This window comes from Psammomys obesus, unplaced genomic scaffold, assembly GCF_907164565.1.
Source record: "Psammomys obesus unplaced genomic scaffold, mPsaObe1.curated_primary_1811, whole genome shotgun sequence".
Lineage (NCBI taxonomy): Eukaryota > Metazoa > Chordata > Mammalia > Rodentia > Muridae > Psammomys > Psammomys obesus.
This window is the reverse complement of record NW_026596034.1, coordinates 2,844,946-2,862,529: the sequence shown is the minus strand read 5'-3', so window position 1 is coordinate 2,862,529 and position 17,584 is coordinate 2,844,946. Positions and strand designations below refer to the sequence as shown.

General features: G+C 38.8%; 1 protein-coding gene across 1 annotated transcript in view; it reads right to left on the bottom strand.

The window, feature by feature from the left end:
* Window positions 1-17,584, bottom strand: part of Phkb (phosphorylase kinase regulatory subunit beta) — a 181,744-nt gene that overhangs the window by 129,528 nt on the left and 34,632 nt on the right. The window contains exons 3-4 of the mRNA XM_055620957.1: window positions 15,341-15,479; window positions 13,753-13,852 (exon numbers count right to left, since the gene is read on the bottom strand). Of these exons, the coding sequence (XP_055476932.1) occupies window positions 13,753-13,852; window positions 15,341-15,479 (239 nt within the window). The remainder of the gene's footprint in view (window positions 1-13,752; window positions 13,853-15,340; window positions 15,480-17,584) is intronic.

The following is a 17,584-nucleotide window of genomic DNA, read 5'->3' as shown; positions in this document are numbered from 1 at the left end:
TTTGTATATGTGTGGGTGTGTATACCTATACAACACAAGCTATTGAAGGTTGGTAGAAAACTTGTGGGGATCAGTTCTCTCCTTCCATCATGTGGGACCCAAGGATTGAACTTAGGTCATCAAGCTTGGTGGCAGGCACCTTTGCCTGCTGAGCCACCATGACAGCCCATCTTATTTGATTATGAGTGAAATACATGTTTTCTATGTAAAACAGGGTCTACTATATAAAACTGTAGTCAACTATACAGTTACCTGGAAATTCTTAACAACGACAGTCAATGGAAAAATACTTTAGACTATATTCTAGTGCAGGTCAGTATGCAAACTTCCCTGCTTCACGGATAACATGTTTTACCTAATTGATAATACAAGTATGTTTTCATTTCTCCTTCACACATCATTACCAAGCTAAGAATTCTATGAAGTTACAGGGCATTTTCTTTATTTACTAATTACATATAATATATATTTTTTTCAATTGGCTGTCTCACCCTATGTTGGCCAAACTGTTTCCAAATAACAAGCCGAGGGGATATATCCACCTCTCTAGAGTAGCTGAGACTATGAGCCAATGGTCCTGTCTTAACCACTGTAGATTACAAAGTTTAAATTCTAAACAATCCGACATATTAATTTCAAAGACCAAAACACCCATCCTCTTTCAGGGCCTGCTTTATTGAACTTGAACAGCATTTTGTGATACCAGTAATGTGCAAAAAAATATATAATAATAATAATGAAAGAATAATAAAAACAAACAGAATGACATATAGCAAGAGATTTCTTCTTTTTCCAAAGAGTGATGCTAATATACAGATGCTTATATTGCTAACTTAGTTCACTCAGCTGAGGAGTCACACATAACTATATTCTTATCTCTTTCAAAATTCTCATCCTTAAAGACTTATCTAAGTGTTATATTGTGTAAGCAACTCAACTGGCCTGCTTTTAGGAAGTGTAGGGTCCTGACAATGTCCTAGGTCAATACCTGCATAGGTATTGACCTTGCATAGCTGACATTGTCAGCTAGGTCAATGTCAGCTAGGACAGCTATAACCAGCCTGCTTCTCTCTCTTCCTCACTTCTGTTCTTATACTCTTTACTGGTCTGACTCTCCTGTGAAACTAAAACAGACATTGTGTTTCTTCAATAGTTCTGGATCCTCACATATTCCCTGTGACAGAAGTGAAAGGAACATTTTGCTCATAGGTCCCTTTCAGAGACATCTGAAGATGGCCAATCAGGTGCTTCCTGATATGCCCATAGGTGGCATCAGGATAGGGGGGTGGTTTTCTTTTTTCTTTTAATTTATTTTTTATTTATTACAATTATTCACTTTGTATCCCAGCTGAGCTCTCCCTTCTACCTTCCCAATCCTGTCCTCCTTCATATCCTCCCATGTCCCTCTCCCAGTCCACTGATAGGAGAGGTTCTCCTCCCCTTCCATCTGACCCTACTCTATCATGATGAGGACTGGCTGCAATGTCCTCCTCTGTGGCCTGATAAGGCTGCTCCCCCCTCGGGGGAAATGATCAAAGAGCCAGCCACTGAGTTCATGTCAGAGACAGTCCCTGCTCCCCTTACTAGGGAACCCACTTGGACACTGAGCTGCCATAAGCTACATCTCTGCAGGGGTTCTACGTTATCTCCATGAATGGTCCTTGGTTAGAGTATTAGTCTCAGAACAGACCCTTGTGCCCAGATTTTTTGGTTCTGTTGCTCTCCTTGTGGAGATCCTGTCCCCTCCAGGTATTTTTATCTCCCCCTTCTTTCATAAGATTCCCTGCACTCTGCCCAAAGTTTGGCTCTGAGTCTCAGCATTTGCTTTGATACCCTGCTGGGTAGAGTCTTTCATAGGCCCTCTATGGTAGGCTCCTGTCTTGCTTCTTGTTTTCACCCTCTTCTGATGTCCATCCCATTAGCCTTTCAAAACTGTACACCTAAAGAAGGGAGGTAGTTTTCAAAGGAAACAAAAGAAAAACTGACATTTGGCTTTTCAACCCATGAGGACTCACCTAGGGAAGGTAGAGAGAGCAGCAGGATATGAAGTTAATACCAATTACTAATGATTTGCTTAATCCTGCCTTCAAAATGAAACTTCTAGAAAGAACCGTAAATGATGGCCTGTGGATAATTTCCAGGTTAGGGAACACACTAAATGCCAGGAAGTAGTAGAACTCCACAATTCCCAGGAAGAAAAACTCAGTACTCATGACCGATTGGCATCTTGCTAATATGTGCTCATTTGTCTACTCATTTGTATCCTTTATGATACCTGATATAATAAATGATAAGTGAAGTATTTCCCTGTATTCCTTGAGCTATTAAAATGAACTACTGATCCTAAAGAAACTCATGGGAATTCAAATTTATAGTGAAGTCAGATATGTGGGTAACCTGGGGCCACTACTTAGTAGTTCTGATAAGTCAGGCGCTTGCCTAACCTGCCTTCAGTGACTTATAAGTCAGGCGCTCACCCAGCCTGCCTTCAGTGACTTAGCATCAGTAGTTTATGTCATCACCTGCCATTCCCAGGTGTGGTGCATTTCCATTGATCCTACTAACATGTGTACCCTTTAAAAGGTCCCTCTTGACATCACAGCCCTCTATCTAGTTCTCTCTGTCTCATGGTCTGTCTGTATCTCTCTCTTATGTCCCCACTGCAAGATGGCCTTTCACTGCTTCCCCACCCCAATAACCTCTTGCATTAGATCTGTTGTATGGTGTGATTTCTTAGTAGCACACTGTGGCCAGGACCTGCCACTGTACCTTACACCACCTAATCCTAACACTAGTGGACTCTGAAGTCAGAGGCAGTTTTAGAGTTCAGAGCCTTCAGCCCCTGGAATCTACATTAAGTTGAGACAGTTGCTTATATACTTGAATTAAACAGCAGAATGTTGGATATAGCAAAATGAAGGTTTGATTGGCATGAAGCACCCATACATTTAGTATTTGAAGTAATATAAATAAAGAAAAGTTCTCCTTGGTTCACTTTAGGAGCTATGTTGTCCAAAATGGTAGCCACTTTTTACAAAGTGACTAATCAAATTACAATGAATTAAAATTGCATAAGGTTATAGATTCAGTTTAGAAATTCACTTTCTGGCTACATTTCAATTGTTCCATGCCCTCTTAAGGATACTGTATATGCTCAATATGGACACAGAATATTTCTATCATGACAAAAAGTTCTGTCCTAGGACTGAGAGACCTGGCCCCATGGTCCCGCACATATGACTAAAGTCAGCAAAACCAAAGTCAGAATCTACCAGCAAAATGTCAAAAGGCACAAGGGGTATCCTATAAAATTCAGTGCTTTGGTCATAACATAGCCACTGCTCTTATGAATTCTCTGCAGCTACGATTTCCCGCATAAGAACAAGCCAACATGCAGTCAAAATACCCACTGGCAGCACTAACTGGACTCAAGAGTTTGTAAGAAAACAAGAAACAGGGAGGAAAAAAAAAACGATGGGGCTGGATTGATGGCAGAGCAGATAGGAGCTCACAGGCATCTGGAACTTCAAAAACCCAGGGGATCCAACACTCTCTTCCGGCCTCTAAGGACACTAGGCACACATGTAGTACACAATCATACATGCATACAAAACACACACACATCTAAAATAAATAATTTTTGTAAGTAGAGGACATCAAGTGCAGGTGAACATGTTGGGGTGGATATGATCAGAACATATCATATGTACAAAATTGTCAAAGACTAATAAATATTCTATTAAAAACAACAACAAAATGAGGAGACAATTGGGGTTGTCTATTTTCCATTTATGACATAACTGAGAAACTCGAAGAAGGTGAACATTCTGTCTCCACAGAACACAAGCAATAGCCTGGACCCGCACAATCAGAAGCCACTCCTGTCTTGCCACCATGGTTATCTCAAAGCCATGAACATCATTCTTGACTCCTAATCAAAATATATGGCTGAGCTGAAATAAAATTCATGTCCCCTGCTGTCCTAGTTGTTTGTATCCCTGACTCTGAGGAAACACTTCCCAGATTTTCCCTCCACGATGCTAGTCTTCTGTTAGTCCCCGCTGAGTTTCCAGGCCCGGCAGCCAGCACCTATCACCCTAGTATAGCATACCATCTTTCGCTTCCCCAAACTCTCATTTCATATACACCACAGGACAACCCCAATAGAGTCTTCAAGAAGCTCTCAAACTTCCCTGTGAGATTTCAACGACTAGGCTTGCATGGTCTGCATTTCTCTCAATACTTCAATCTTAAAATCCCTCAAAGAACAGCATATGAAACTGAGCGTTCAATGGCTTTTCCAGCCAGAAGCTCACAACACTTCCACAGTCCTTTCCCAAAACATGGTAAGGTCTGTCACATCAATAACCTCACTTCCTGGTACCTAATTTCTGAACTAGTTTGCTCTTTTGTTACTCTAATAAGACATTAATGGAAACCAAGATGGTGGAGGGAAGGTGGGTTTATTTAGCTCATAGGTTACAGTCCATCACAGAAGAAAGTCAAGACAGGAACTCCAACAGGAAACAAAAAGCAAAAAAATAAAAAAAAAAAAAAGAAAGAAAGAAATTACTGTCCACCAGCTAGCTTTTCATAGCTTGCTTTCTTACACAGCCTAAAACAACATTCTCAGGTGTGACACTGACCATAGTCGGCAGGGCCCTAAAACATTAATCATTAAACACAGGCCAAACAGATGGAGGCAATTCAATTCCTTAACAGAGATTCGCTCCTTCCAAGTGTCTCTGTCTGTGTCAAGCTGACAAGAACTAACCAATACACCCATTTAATAGGGATCTAACAGGATGAGGTTTTGTCAGGTTAATAAAGCCACTGTACAGCTGACAAAATGATGTTTGTCCTTTGTCTTCAAGACATGTGAGAACCCAGCAGAGAGTTTATTTCTAACCACTGTGTCAGGGGAAAACTAAAAGCTAAATGATTAAAGATGTTCACATGAGGAGTTATATAATGGCTTTGAATTTCAAAGCTCATAAAAGACAAGTAATTTAAGATTTCAGAAAAGAAAAGATTCAAATTCTGTACACTTTGAAAATTAATGGGGTATGCTGTATGTCAACTTCAAAAAAATGTACTCTTGAAAACAGTCAAGAAACAAACTACATTAATTAGTATTTTATAGGCTACCCAGCATTTGTCAAGTAAGGATCAAGAAAATGATTAGAGCAATTTTTTTCTAAAGTCAATCTATCAATTTTATTTTACTGACATTGTGAGTAAATAGCTTAGGAGGGATGGTTAGTCTGTCATCCATTCTAAACTTATAGCCCTAAAACATGCATCAAGAGGATAATCATCCCATCCTTATAAGTGTTCTAGAAGAACAAATTTTACAAAATTTCAGTGATTTTGCATTGATTACAAACTACTCAGCAGCATTTTAAGAGAAATTAAGCACAAGGCACCACCACCGTAAAAACCCCAAGTTACCCTGTGTCTTCTCCACAGGGGTGATCAGAAAAGAGGTGTCTCCAGTGGGGTTTCCACTGCTGTGGTAAACACCATGACTGAAAGCAACTTGGGGAGGAAAGGGTTTATTTCATTTACACTTCCTCATCACAGTGAAATAGAAATCCAGACAGGAACCTGAATGCAGGAGCTGATGCAGAAACAGAAAAGTGCTGCTTCCTCACTTGTTTCCCTGTGGCTTGCTCAGCCTGCTTTCTCATAGAAGCCAGGACCACCAAGTCCAGGGTGGTACCAACAACAGTGGGCTAAGCTCCCCCATATCAGTCACTAATTAGGAAAATGCTCCACACACTTGCCTACAGGCCAATCTGGTAGGGACAATTTCTCAATTGTGTTTCCTTTTCCCAAATGACTCTAGCTTGTGGCAAGCTGACATACAACTAGCCAGGACACGAGCAAATAAAATATTAGAAAATAAGACATTAATAAAACTAGCCCAGACAAGATAATAAAACACAAAATGATACTATTTTATATCCTCCATGTCAAGGAGAATTCCATGCATTCATTTCAACTTCCTGATAATGTTAAAAATCTTTTAGCGAGAGTTTTTACAAAAATCCCAGGCAACACATTCCACACACACACAATCACTGAAAGAAAAGAAGCTTATACTTTCTAGATTATAAATTTATTTCAGAAAACGAAGAACATAAGGCTTGAGGCCAAACAGGAAATTTACCCTACAAGTGTGCTTTGCTTTAGTGAGGGAGAAAAAGATAGAAAGATAACTCACCTTTAAAGGCCTAGAAATAAAACTGCCACCAAGCCGGATGCTGAGTCATGGTACAAGGTGAAAACTAATTCCAATTAGCTGTCTTCTTTCCTCTAAACATACACCAGGGTACATGCACATCACAGACATACACACACACACACACACACACACACACATACTGAGATAGGTCAGCAAGTAAAAGTGCTTTTGCCAAGCAACCTGAGTTCCATTCCTGGGACCCACTTAGTAGAAAGCGAAGAATTCTATAAGTTGTCCTCTGAACTCCACAAACATGTATTGACACATGTGCAATAAAACAACATTCATAGTGCCATAGATTCATAAAGAAATGGTCCATCCAGCAGGAGGAATAATATGAAGAGGTATGGTAAGGTTTATATTACTTTTCTCCTACTGGTACCACTGTGCTGATTCCAACCTGAGAGAAAACCTAGGATCTTTGGTGAAGAGTCATAATGAAGAATTCTCTAGATCAGGCTGGCCTGTGGGAGCATCCTTAGGAGGCAACCTTGATTCCTAATTGTAGTGGGAAGACTCAGCACACAGTGGGCAGCATCCACACTGTCTGCACACAGCGCTGAGGGTCTGAACAGCATGGGAAAGAGCTAGCTGTGTGGGAGTAGCAGGCAAGGGTATGCTTATTCTCCTTTCTCTTGACATTGGGTGTGGGTTGACATGTTGGTTGACTTCCTGGCTTGATATTCCCAAAATGATGGACTATAATTTGAAACTGACAGCCAAATAAACCCCTTTCTCCAACAAGTGGCTTTTTCAGGATATTTTATCACAGAAATATACATAAAACTAAAACAACTACCTTCATCAAAGTGGCTGTGGCTACCTGAAACAGACCTTTAAGATCCAGCCTATTCCTTGGTATTGGTAGCCTAAACCTTTAATCCCAGCACTTGGGAGGCCGGGGCAGGCAGAACTCTGAGTTTACAAGAGTGAGTTCAAGGGCAGCCAGGATGTCTTGTTACTCAAAGACATCCTGTCTCAAAACAAACAAACCAAATTAAAAAAAGATCCAAGATCTGGCCCATCATCAGTTCCTCTAAGGAGGAGAGCTATTAAACCCTCAACTGAGATCCTTGTCACTCCACCCTACAGCTCATTCACAGTTGCCTGTAAGTGTGTTCCATGTGTACGTTGTCTCTCGCCTAAGCTTGATGGTGCAGTATATAGATTGTGGAAGGTTAAGTGAAGAGGAATTCTGTCTCTGAAGGTATAGGTAAGTTGTTATCCAAGCTGAAGTGAGACTTTCTTTGGTGGTGTGGCTGTTTTGGAATCACCTTTGCTGTGTAAGTAACCCTTCATCCTTGGGAGCAAGCACAATGAACTCATAGGTTTGACTTGGGTAGAACTAAACTTTGTTCTGTCTTTTCTGGAGGAACAGATACCTGCTCACATCTCTCCAGTGAAAGTTCATGCAACATATGGTAAGAGATACCCCTCCAGGTATAACATTCAATCTCTGAATCAGTCTCCCACACTCCATGGATTACACTAATATATTCCACATTCCTACTCCAAAAGGATAAGGGACCCAGAAAGGTTATGGCAACAAAAATGCTTGAAAGCCTGGTGTATCAATGGAATCTAAGAGAAGACCCAGAAATAAACCCACACACTTATGAACACCTGATCTTTGACAAAGATACCAAAACCATACAAGGGGAAAAAGATAACATCTTCAACAAATGGTGCTGGTCTAACTGGATGTCCACATGTAGAAAAATGCAAATAGATCCATACTTATCACCCTGCACAAAATGAAAGTCCAAGTAGATCAAAGACCTCAATATAAACCAGACACGCTAAACATTTTAGAAAAAAAAAAGTAGCGGATAACATTGAACTCATTGGCACAGGAGACAACTTCCTGAACAGAACACCAACAGCATACGCTCTAACATCAACAATCAATAAATGGGGCCTCCTGAAAAGCTTCTGTAAACCAAAGGACACCATCTTCAGAACAAAACGACTGCCTACAGACTGGGAAAGGATCTTCACCAACCCTATATCTGACAGAAGGCTAATATCCAGCATATATAAAGAACCCAAGTTAAACAGCAATGAATCGAGTAATCCAATTTAAAATTGGGATACAGAGCTAAACAGAGAATTCTCAATGGAGGGATATAGAATGGCAGAGAAACAGTGAAGAAAATGCTAAAGGTCCTTAGTCATTCAGGAACAACCCTGAGATTTTACCTTACACCCATCAGAATGGCCAAGATCAAAAACTCAAGTGACAACACATGCTGGAGAGGATGTGGAGAAAGGAGAACCCTCCTCCATTGCTGGTGGGAATGTAAACTTGTACAACCACTCTGGAAATCAATCTGACCCTTTCTAAAACAATTAGGTATAGTGCTACCTCAAGACCCAGCTATACCACTTCTAGGCATATATCCAAAATATGCTCAAGTATACAACAAGGACATTTGCTCTACCATGTTCATAGTAGCTTTAGTTGTAATAGCCAGAACCTGGAAAAAACTCAGATGTCTCTCAATTGAGGAATGGATACAGAAATTGTGGTATATTTACAGAATGGAATACTACTCAACAATTAAAAACAAGAAAATCATGAAATTTGCAGGCAAATGTGGGAACTAGAAAAGATCATCCTGAGTGAGGTATACCAGAAGGAGAAAGACACACATGGTATACTCACTGGATGTACCATGGATATATCCATGGTATTAGATATTAGACATACAATAAAGGATAATCACACTAAAACCTGTACACTTGAAGAAGCTAATAAAGAAGGAAGACCCTGGGTAAGATGCTCAATCCTTATTCAGAAAAAGAAATGGGATAGACATTAGAAGAAGGCAAAAATAAGGAACAAGACAGAAGCCTACCACAGAGGGCCTCTTAAGGATTCTACCCTGCAGGGTATCAAAGCAGATGCTGAGTTTCATAGCCAAACTCTGGGCAGAGTGCAAGAAATCTTATGAAAGAATGGAGAGACAGAAAGACCTGGAGGAAGGGGAGGAGGTCCTTCCCTACTAGTGGACTTAGAGAGGGGTAGGGAGGAAATGAGGGACGGAGGGTGGGATTGGGAGGGAATGAGGGAGGGGGCTACAGCTGGGATATAAAGTAAATAAACTGTAGTTAATATAAAAAAAAAAATTTAATTTAAATAAAAAAGAAAGAAAGAACTGGAAGTTTGAGCAAATGTCCTTGTTGTATACTTGAACATCTTTTGGATATCTGCCTAGGAGTGGTATAGCTGGGTCTTGAGGTAGCACTATACCTAATTGTCTTAGAAAGGGTCAGATTGATTTCCAAAGTGGTTGTACAAGTTTACATTCCCACCAGCAATGGAGGAGGGTTCTCCTTTCTCCACATCCTCTCCAGCATGTTTGTCACTTGAGTTTTTGATCTTGCCCATTCTGATGGGTATAAGGTGAAATCTCAGGGTTGTTTTGATTTGTATTTCCCTGATGACTAAAGATGTTCAGCATTTCTTTAAGTGTTTCTCTGCCATTCGATATTCCTCTACTCAGAATTCTCTGTTTAGCTCTGTACCCATTTTTAAATTGGGTTACTTAATTTGTTGTTGTTTAACTTCTGAAAGACTCTACCCAGTAGGGTATCCTGAGATTCATAGTCAAACTTTGGGCAGAGTACAGGGAATCTAATGAAGGAAGGGGGAGATAGAAAGACTTGGAGGGAACAGGAGCTCCACAAGGAGAGCAACAGAATCAAAAAAATCTGGGCACAGGGGTCTGTTCTGAGACTGATGCTCCAAACAAGGACCATTCATGGATATAACCTAGAACCCCTGCATAGATGTAGCCCATGGGAGCCTCCAAATGCGCTCCCTGGTAAAGGGAACAGAGGTCTGTCTGTGGCATGAAGTCAATGGGTGGCTCTTTGATCTCCTCCCCCGGGGGGGGGGGGGCAGCCAGCTTTACCATGCCACAGAGGAAGACAATGCAGACTAGTCCTGATGAGACCTGATAGGCTAGGATCCGATAGAAGAGGAGGAGGACCTCCCCTATCAGTAGACTAGGGAAGGGGCATGGGAGGAGAAGAGGGAGGAAAGTCGGGATTGGGTAGGGACGAGGAGGGGGCTACAGCTGTGAGACAAAGTGAATAAATTGTAATAAAAATATTAAATATAATAAATTTAAACTGAAAAAAAAAACCATAAAACCCTAACATATCTGTAGGATAGACAACACTGTACAGGCCTGTTTCCTGAGCCCCCATTTCCTGAGTTTATCTGTGACAGCTTACAAAGGATCATCATAGCTGGACTTATTGACTGCTGGCAATCCATCAATGAAGTAGGCATGAGGAGAGTAACGAGATCCTCACCCAAGCATCTAACCCTGCTCCTTCCCAGCTAGTTCTATGTGTTCTGCCCTGATTGCAAATGGAGCTAGAATATACAGGCAGGCGAGGACTAGGGAGTGGTTCCACCTATGTGGCCATGGGAGAGTCATCATCCATATTGGTGCAGAACTTCGAGGGTGGCACTTTATTAAGACCACATATACCCCGTCCATAACCCTCACCCACTGCTCTGTAAGTTAACCTAATGAGCCCACTGGTTCCCCAGAGTAAACGTCAGAGGAATATTTCAGTTTATGATTAGGACTCTAGGAGGGGTTGGTACTGTTTCTCTCTCCAGCAGAAAAAAAATTTTAGAAAGATATAAATCTAAAATGAATCAACTCAAAATTTATTTTAATGGTTGACATTAATAATAGGATTGTTAGTAATGAATTTATAATAATTAACAGAAAATCCAATTGATTCTTTATAATTTTAGGAATGTTAATTCTTTATAATTTAGTAGTTTGAATAATACTCAAGCTCTACTTAAAAGAAAACATAATTATGATAACTATTTGGTAGAAGTAAATAATATTTAGAAAGAGCCATTACCTACTGCATAATCAAACCACAAAGGGGAAAGAGAACTTTTATCATTATATCACTGCTTTCTATTTAATAATTCCAATGTATGACTGTCAGCTTGTTTACAAGCATTGACCTTAGAAAGACATGTGGCATTCACGAAAGCATACCTAGCAAGTGAACAGTAACTATCATACTTAAAAAAAATTAACCATAATCACATCAACTTAATGTATGCCATATTAATTTAATCCCAGCAATCCAAACTATAACATACAACTTCTCTTTTAGCATCTAAACAATCTTCGCAACAATTATCTGCAAAATCAGATCTCAGTAGACAAGGGATAACTTGGTTGGATGCCTCCTTTTTAGCTAGTATTAAGTTCGCTTTTTCTGCCAACTAATAATGCTGCCATATTCTGTTGGTAAAATTGATATTTTTAAAGTTATAACTTTAAGAATAGATCTTAGAAAGATCTATCACATTTGAAAAATATTTTCAAGTAGAAGTTAAGACAACATATCTATATTACCATGACATACAAAATACTAAGGTATCATTGCTCTGCATCTTTGCTCAAGCAAAGAGGCTGAAAACATACCTGAAGGGTACAGTGTAAAGGGAGTGAAAGCATTTTACCTGCAACACCAGCACACCAAGTACTTTTTATACCTTATTTCATTCTCGTCACAGGAAATTTATGAAGCAAGCATTACTGGGATTCATATTTTACAGATAGGAAAAGAAGCAGAACTGTATGGAAAGTCAACTTATCTAAAACGACACAACTGGTAAGATTAGAAGCCAGTGCATTCACTTGTAGAAACTGTCCCGAAAAGAGTTAGCAGAGAGCAAGCTACTGACAACCTCAGAAAAGAACATTTACAAGTGATAAATGGCCCCACGTGATAACTTGCATTTTGGAAAGGTTTCTACTATTTTCTCATAAGAGTGACTGTCAAGATCATCCTGAGTGAGCTATCACAGAAGCAGAAAGATGCACACGGTATATACTCACTCATATAGACATATAATATAGGATAAACCTACTAAAATCTGTACACCTAAAGAAACTAATCAAGAGAGAGGACTCTTGCTAAAATGCTCAATCCCTATCCAGAAAGGCAAAGAGGATGGACATCAGAAGAAGGAGAAAAGAGGGAACAAGTCAGGAGCCTGCCACAGAGGACCTCTGAAAGGCTCTGCCCTGCAGACTATCAAAGCAGATGCTGAGACTATGGAAAACCTTCAGGCAGAGTGCAGGGAATCTTAGGAAAGAAATGGGAAACAGTAAGATCTGGAGATCTTACTGAACTCTACAAGGAGAGCAACAGAACCAAAAAATTTGAACACAGGGGTCTTTCCTGAGACTGATACTCCAACCAAGGACCATGCATGGAGATAACCTAAGACCCCTACACAGATGTAGCCCATGGCAGTTCAGTCTCCAAGTGGGTTCCATTGTAATAGGAACAGGGACTGTCTCTGACATGAACTGATTGGCCTGCTCTTTAATTACCTCCCCCTGAGGGGGAAGCAACTTTACCAGGCCACAGAAGAAGACAATGCAGCCACTCCTTATGAGATCTAATTGACTAGGATCAGAAGGAAGGAAAAGAAGACCTATCAGTGGACTTGGGGAGGGGCATGCATGCAGAGGGTGGAGGAAAGGAGGAATTGGGACTGGAGGGGGGAACCACAGGGGGGATACAAAGTGAATAAAGTGTAATTAATAAAAAATTAAAAAAAAAAAAAGAGTGACTTGCATGCCAAAAAATGATGTGGCTTAGACTACACCCACTTTTCTCTTGGGAGTCTGGAATTTGCGTATTCAGCAGAGGGTACTTACAGCGTTAAATTTTTTGAGGGAAAAATGCACTCTAATGAACTACCTTGGCATCCAGCATCATACATGTGCCACTCTGAGAAGCTAGCATCCATTTCCTACCCACCACCAGGTACCTCTCTTCTCAATCATTCTTTGTTTCTTTCTGCTACAATGAATCACAGGCTATGACCTCTTGAGTCCTGTGAGAATCATTACACTTGATGTCATCTTATGACATCTTATATAACACACTAAAGCTCATATGTGAACATTGTGTAAGGAGTTAGGGACCCAAAACAGTAGGGAAGTAAAAGGGAACAGTGTGTTATGTCTAGAACTTTACAGTTTAGACAAACCATGCTATGTGTATTGTTTCTTTCATTTCCATATAACATTATAAAAGTCTGTTTTCTAATGTTGTAATTCCTAGCCTCCTTGCATTCCAGATCAGTTCACACATCCAAAACTGACGTTGACAAGGATATTCTTTAAATAATTAGTAGCTTAGAACTATGGATATTTGCTACCTTCCCCAAAATCTGCATCTTTATCAAAGAAACAACAAATTGAGAACAGAAATTCAAGTCTAAACAACAATTTCCAATCATCTCTCACTGAAGGTGTTAGGTCAGTTTCAGGATTACAAAGGCTTGGGCTAGCAAGGATGAGGCTGATTTAAATGACAGGGACTGTCCTGGAATGTGGCTTTATCTTTTCCAAGTACATTCTTCAGAAGATGCTGTTGCAGTACTGGTTAAATTAATCCTTTAGAACGATATGAGAATTTCAGTCCACATGCTTTACCTTATCAGCCTGACGCATATAGCAGTAGAGAATTCCTCTCATACATTTTATGGCAGAGTGCTCCAGCTCATGGGTCCTTCCCTTGTCATCATCAATGCGCCTGGGTGAAAGAGATAACTCAGGAAACAAATTGGAATTGCATTTGAAAGGAGAGTAGAGCTTTTGATAATTAAGTATTTAACTAACTGGCTAATCCTGTGTTCTGGTGACATCTACTAATTCTGTCAGTAAAATTTCATCTTCCCAGCAGATGTAGAAATGCTGCAATTAAAAAAAAAAAAATCATGGTAAAACTTGTGCAGCTTTTTTCTTGCTTTATGGGAGTGAGTAAATTTTTTAAGTGGGAATTTTTCTACAATGATCTAGCTAAAATTTAAAGCTTATTTCTATATTAGAAAAACATCACCCACAATTATTTTAAATTCACTGTTACAAAATGGAGACAACCTATCTCTTATACTCTGTAATTCCCAGTCCGATTCAAAGAAGCAGAAATTAAGGTAGGCACATACTTTTACTGCTGTGCCCCAGGGGGTACGCTAGTCCTAAAAGATGCCCTCAACTAAACACACATCTAATGATACATATGGCATATTCTGGTATGAAGTTTCATATTCTCAGGTTTAGTTTAAAAATCAGTTGGTCATATTTTAATTATCTTGCTTTAAAAATTAAAAGCAAAATCTAACCATTAAGAAGGTTACATTAAGATGTTCTTTCAAGACAAAACAAAAACAAACAAACAAATAAAAAACCAAGCCTTTTAACTAGGAATGACTTTTAAAGGTAGATAAAATATCCACTGCTAAAAAACAAGAATGACATGTTGATTGTTTCAGTTTACTAAATATCTGTGGATCACCACCACTTGATAAAACCAATCCCATGCCTCCTTAAATAAAAGATACTAATTTTTTATTTCTGTAGCTCCCGTACACATGCTGAATGTCAGAAAAAACAGATTATATATGATTGTCACATCACTGAGCCTATTTAATGCAGGCACGAAAGTAAATATATCACACATTTGTCCTGTATTGTATTATATTCATTTTTCTGATATCTGCACGGCTAATGTGCCCAGCTACATACAACTCAATTCTCTTCTGAGGTCTTTAGGGAAGATTAGTGTCTGACTTTAATCCCTCTGTGGCATATACTTTTTAAAGCAATTTTCTACCCCTCTGTTATTTCAAATTTTTCAAATGTGCAAAAAAGTTAAAATAATATTGCTATAAACAAGCCATTTTATTCTTTATCTAGATTCACCACTTACTAGCATTATCTTGTTTTATATTCCACAGCTTAGTATAATTTTATTCATTAATTGAAAGCTACAAACATGAATTTTTACCTACACCCAGTAAAAGTATCTCTGGAGAAAAAAAAAAAAGAGGCCTTTCTCTTATATAACCATAAACACGATTGATTATATTCAAGACACTTAAGAGTTGATGTTATATAACATACAGTCTATACTCAACTTTATCAAATGATCTCCAAAATAGACTTCATAGTGTTCTCGTAATGCACTGATTCTGTAAAACTAGTCCACTTGAAGCTACTACAAGGGTGAACACCAGCTCACCTGTATGCCAGAGCCAACGCCCAGGCACCCGCAGCACAGTACAGACTGTCGTGGACCTTGGACTTCTGATCTCCACCACATGTTTTAGTGGGAAACAGACCTGTTGTTGGACTTTGATATATCAGCACTGTTGACTTGACTACCAAAAAAGAAAAAGAAAAAAGACAAAGACAATGAATGCACAATCAGAACTTTCTCTTGGTTTCTTCAAACTATTTTTGATAGTTTTATTGTTTTTAAAATTAGCTTTAGCATAAAACTTTTGAAGATGTTAAACCACTTCATGTCGCTGTAGCCAAAATGTCTTTATAGTTGTGAAGAAAGCATTCAACTGGTTAGAGAATTAAAGGTTTGGAATTATGCTGGTTAATGTTAATCTATGATACAAATCTTATTGAAATAACATCAGATACATGGTAGAGAAAAAGCTTAACAAAAAAATATAACTACACTATTTTTTGTTAAACTCAATTAAGAAAGAAAACTTAAGGCAAATGTACAACACATGAGTTTCTCAGTCATGAGGCCACTACTACTAGATTATGAAAACTAAATGATCCACAAGTTAGGGAGGATGAAGAAAGACCACAAACAGCCCAGACACCTGTATTTCACTGCTAACTGGTATTTACCAAAGGATAGTCACTTACTTACTGACCTGTACAAGTTAGGAATATGTTTAAATTTCAAAAGTATAATCCCATTTTTATATGGCAAGGTCAAAAACAGAAAAATAAGTGTGGACAAAGTCTGAAATCGGTGCTTTCCTCTCTTTGAAGGCGTTCCAAACTGGGAAAACAGACTTACTACACTACATTTTTAAATTTCCTAAAGTAAACTTTATTCTAAGTATAAACAATCACTGTTTCCCAGAATACATTATATCAATGTAATAAAGATTAAGATATAACATTTTTCTTTTACTATCTTTTTTCATTTAAACAATGTAGTATCATATATTAGTTATATATAATGGGTTTTTCATGATGTTTTGATTAATCTACACACTGTATTTTGATTACACTCAATATTACCTTTTTCCAACTTTCCCCCGTCTACTTCCTGTTTCCCTTTCTCCTTTGGTGGTCCACTGAGTTTCATGAAAATAAAGGTGAAGTCTTGCTTATAGGAGCCTTGGCAACTTAACAGTGGATATATGATTGAAGAAAATGTCTCTCCCTCCCCTATCAGCCAAGCATAAACCCAAGTGCAGGGGTGGGGTCCCATTAGGCCTGTTCCATTCCATAACAGGGCATTAATAGGTCCAACCTTATACAGACCTTTTAAGTTCAAGAGTGCAACATCCATTTATCAGTGGAACGTTTTCTATTTCCCTTCAACTCCCTTTTTACAGCTCTGAAATTCTTAACACTTTGTTGTTTGTTTGTTTCTTAAGACAATGTCTTACTTGGTTTGGAATTCAATCTTCCTCTATCTGTCTCCTGGATGCTGAGTTCAGGCATGGGACACTACACTCAGTATTCTCAGACTAAACAAACCTTTTTCAGAACATTATCTTAACTGCTCTAAAGAATTGGTCCCCACAGTGCAAAGTAAATACAGGCTACTTCTTTTAAAACTATAATTACTCTTTTGTTTTTTTAGACTGTTTTTGCTATAAGGATAACAGAAAGGACAATCGAAGAATGTAGGAGAGAATCCTGATGAAAAACAGGCAAAAATAAAGCTTACATGAGGTTGGAACAGACAAAAAAAAAGAAACCCATGCTTTGAGAGATGAATAGAATTTTATATTCCTTATCATAATAGAAGAACAAATAGCACAAAAAGCAAGGTTGCAAAATATCAATAGACATTCCAATTTATGGTTTGATAAAGGACTATAATCATATATATCTCAAAGTTGCTTACTGACATTGAAAAACAAATTTGCCACATTGATCTTGAACAAACAAAATTTGAAATCAAACAAATCAACAACAAACAAGCCCCCCGGAGACCTAATTCTGTTAATGGTAATGATAACCTGAGATTGCTTCTTTTATTCCAGTGAGTTAGAATCTACATATACACAAATGATCGAGCTAAATACTCATATGAAACAGTTGTTTATTAACCAAAACAAAAACATACTCAAGCTATAAAACCTATTAGATTGGTGTGGTGCTACACACCTTTAATACTAGGACTCAGGAGGTGGAGGCAGGCAGATTTCTCTCAGTTTGAGGCCTGTCTGTTCTAAAAAGAGAATTCTAAGACAGACAGGTCTATACAGAGTAATGC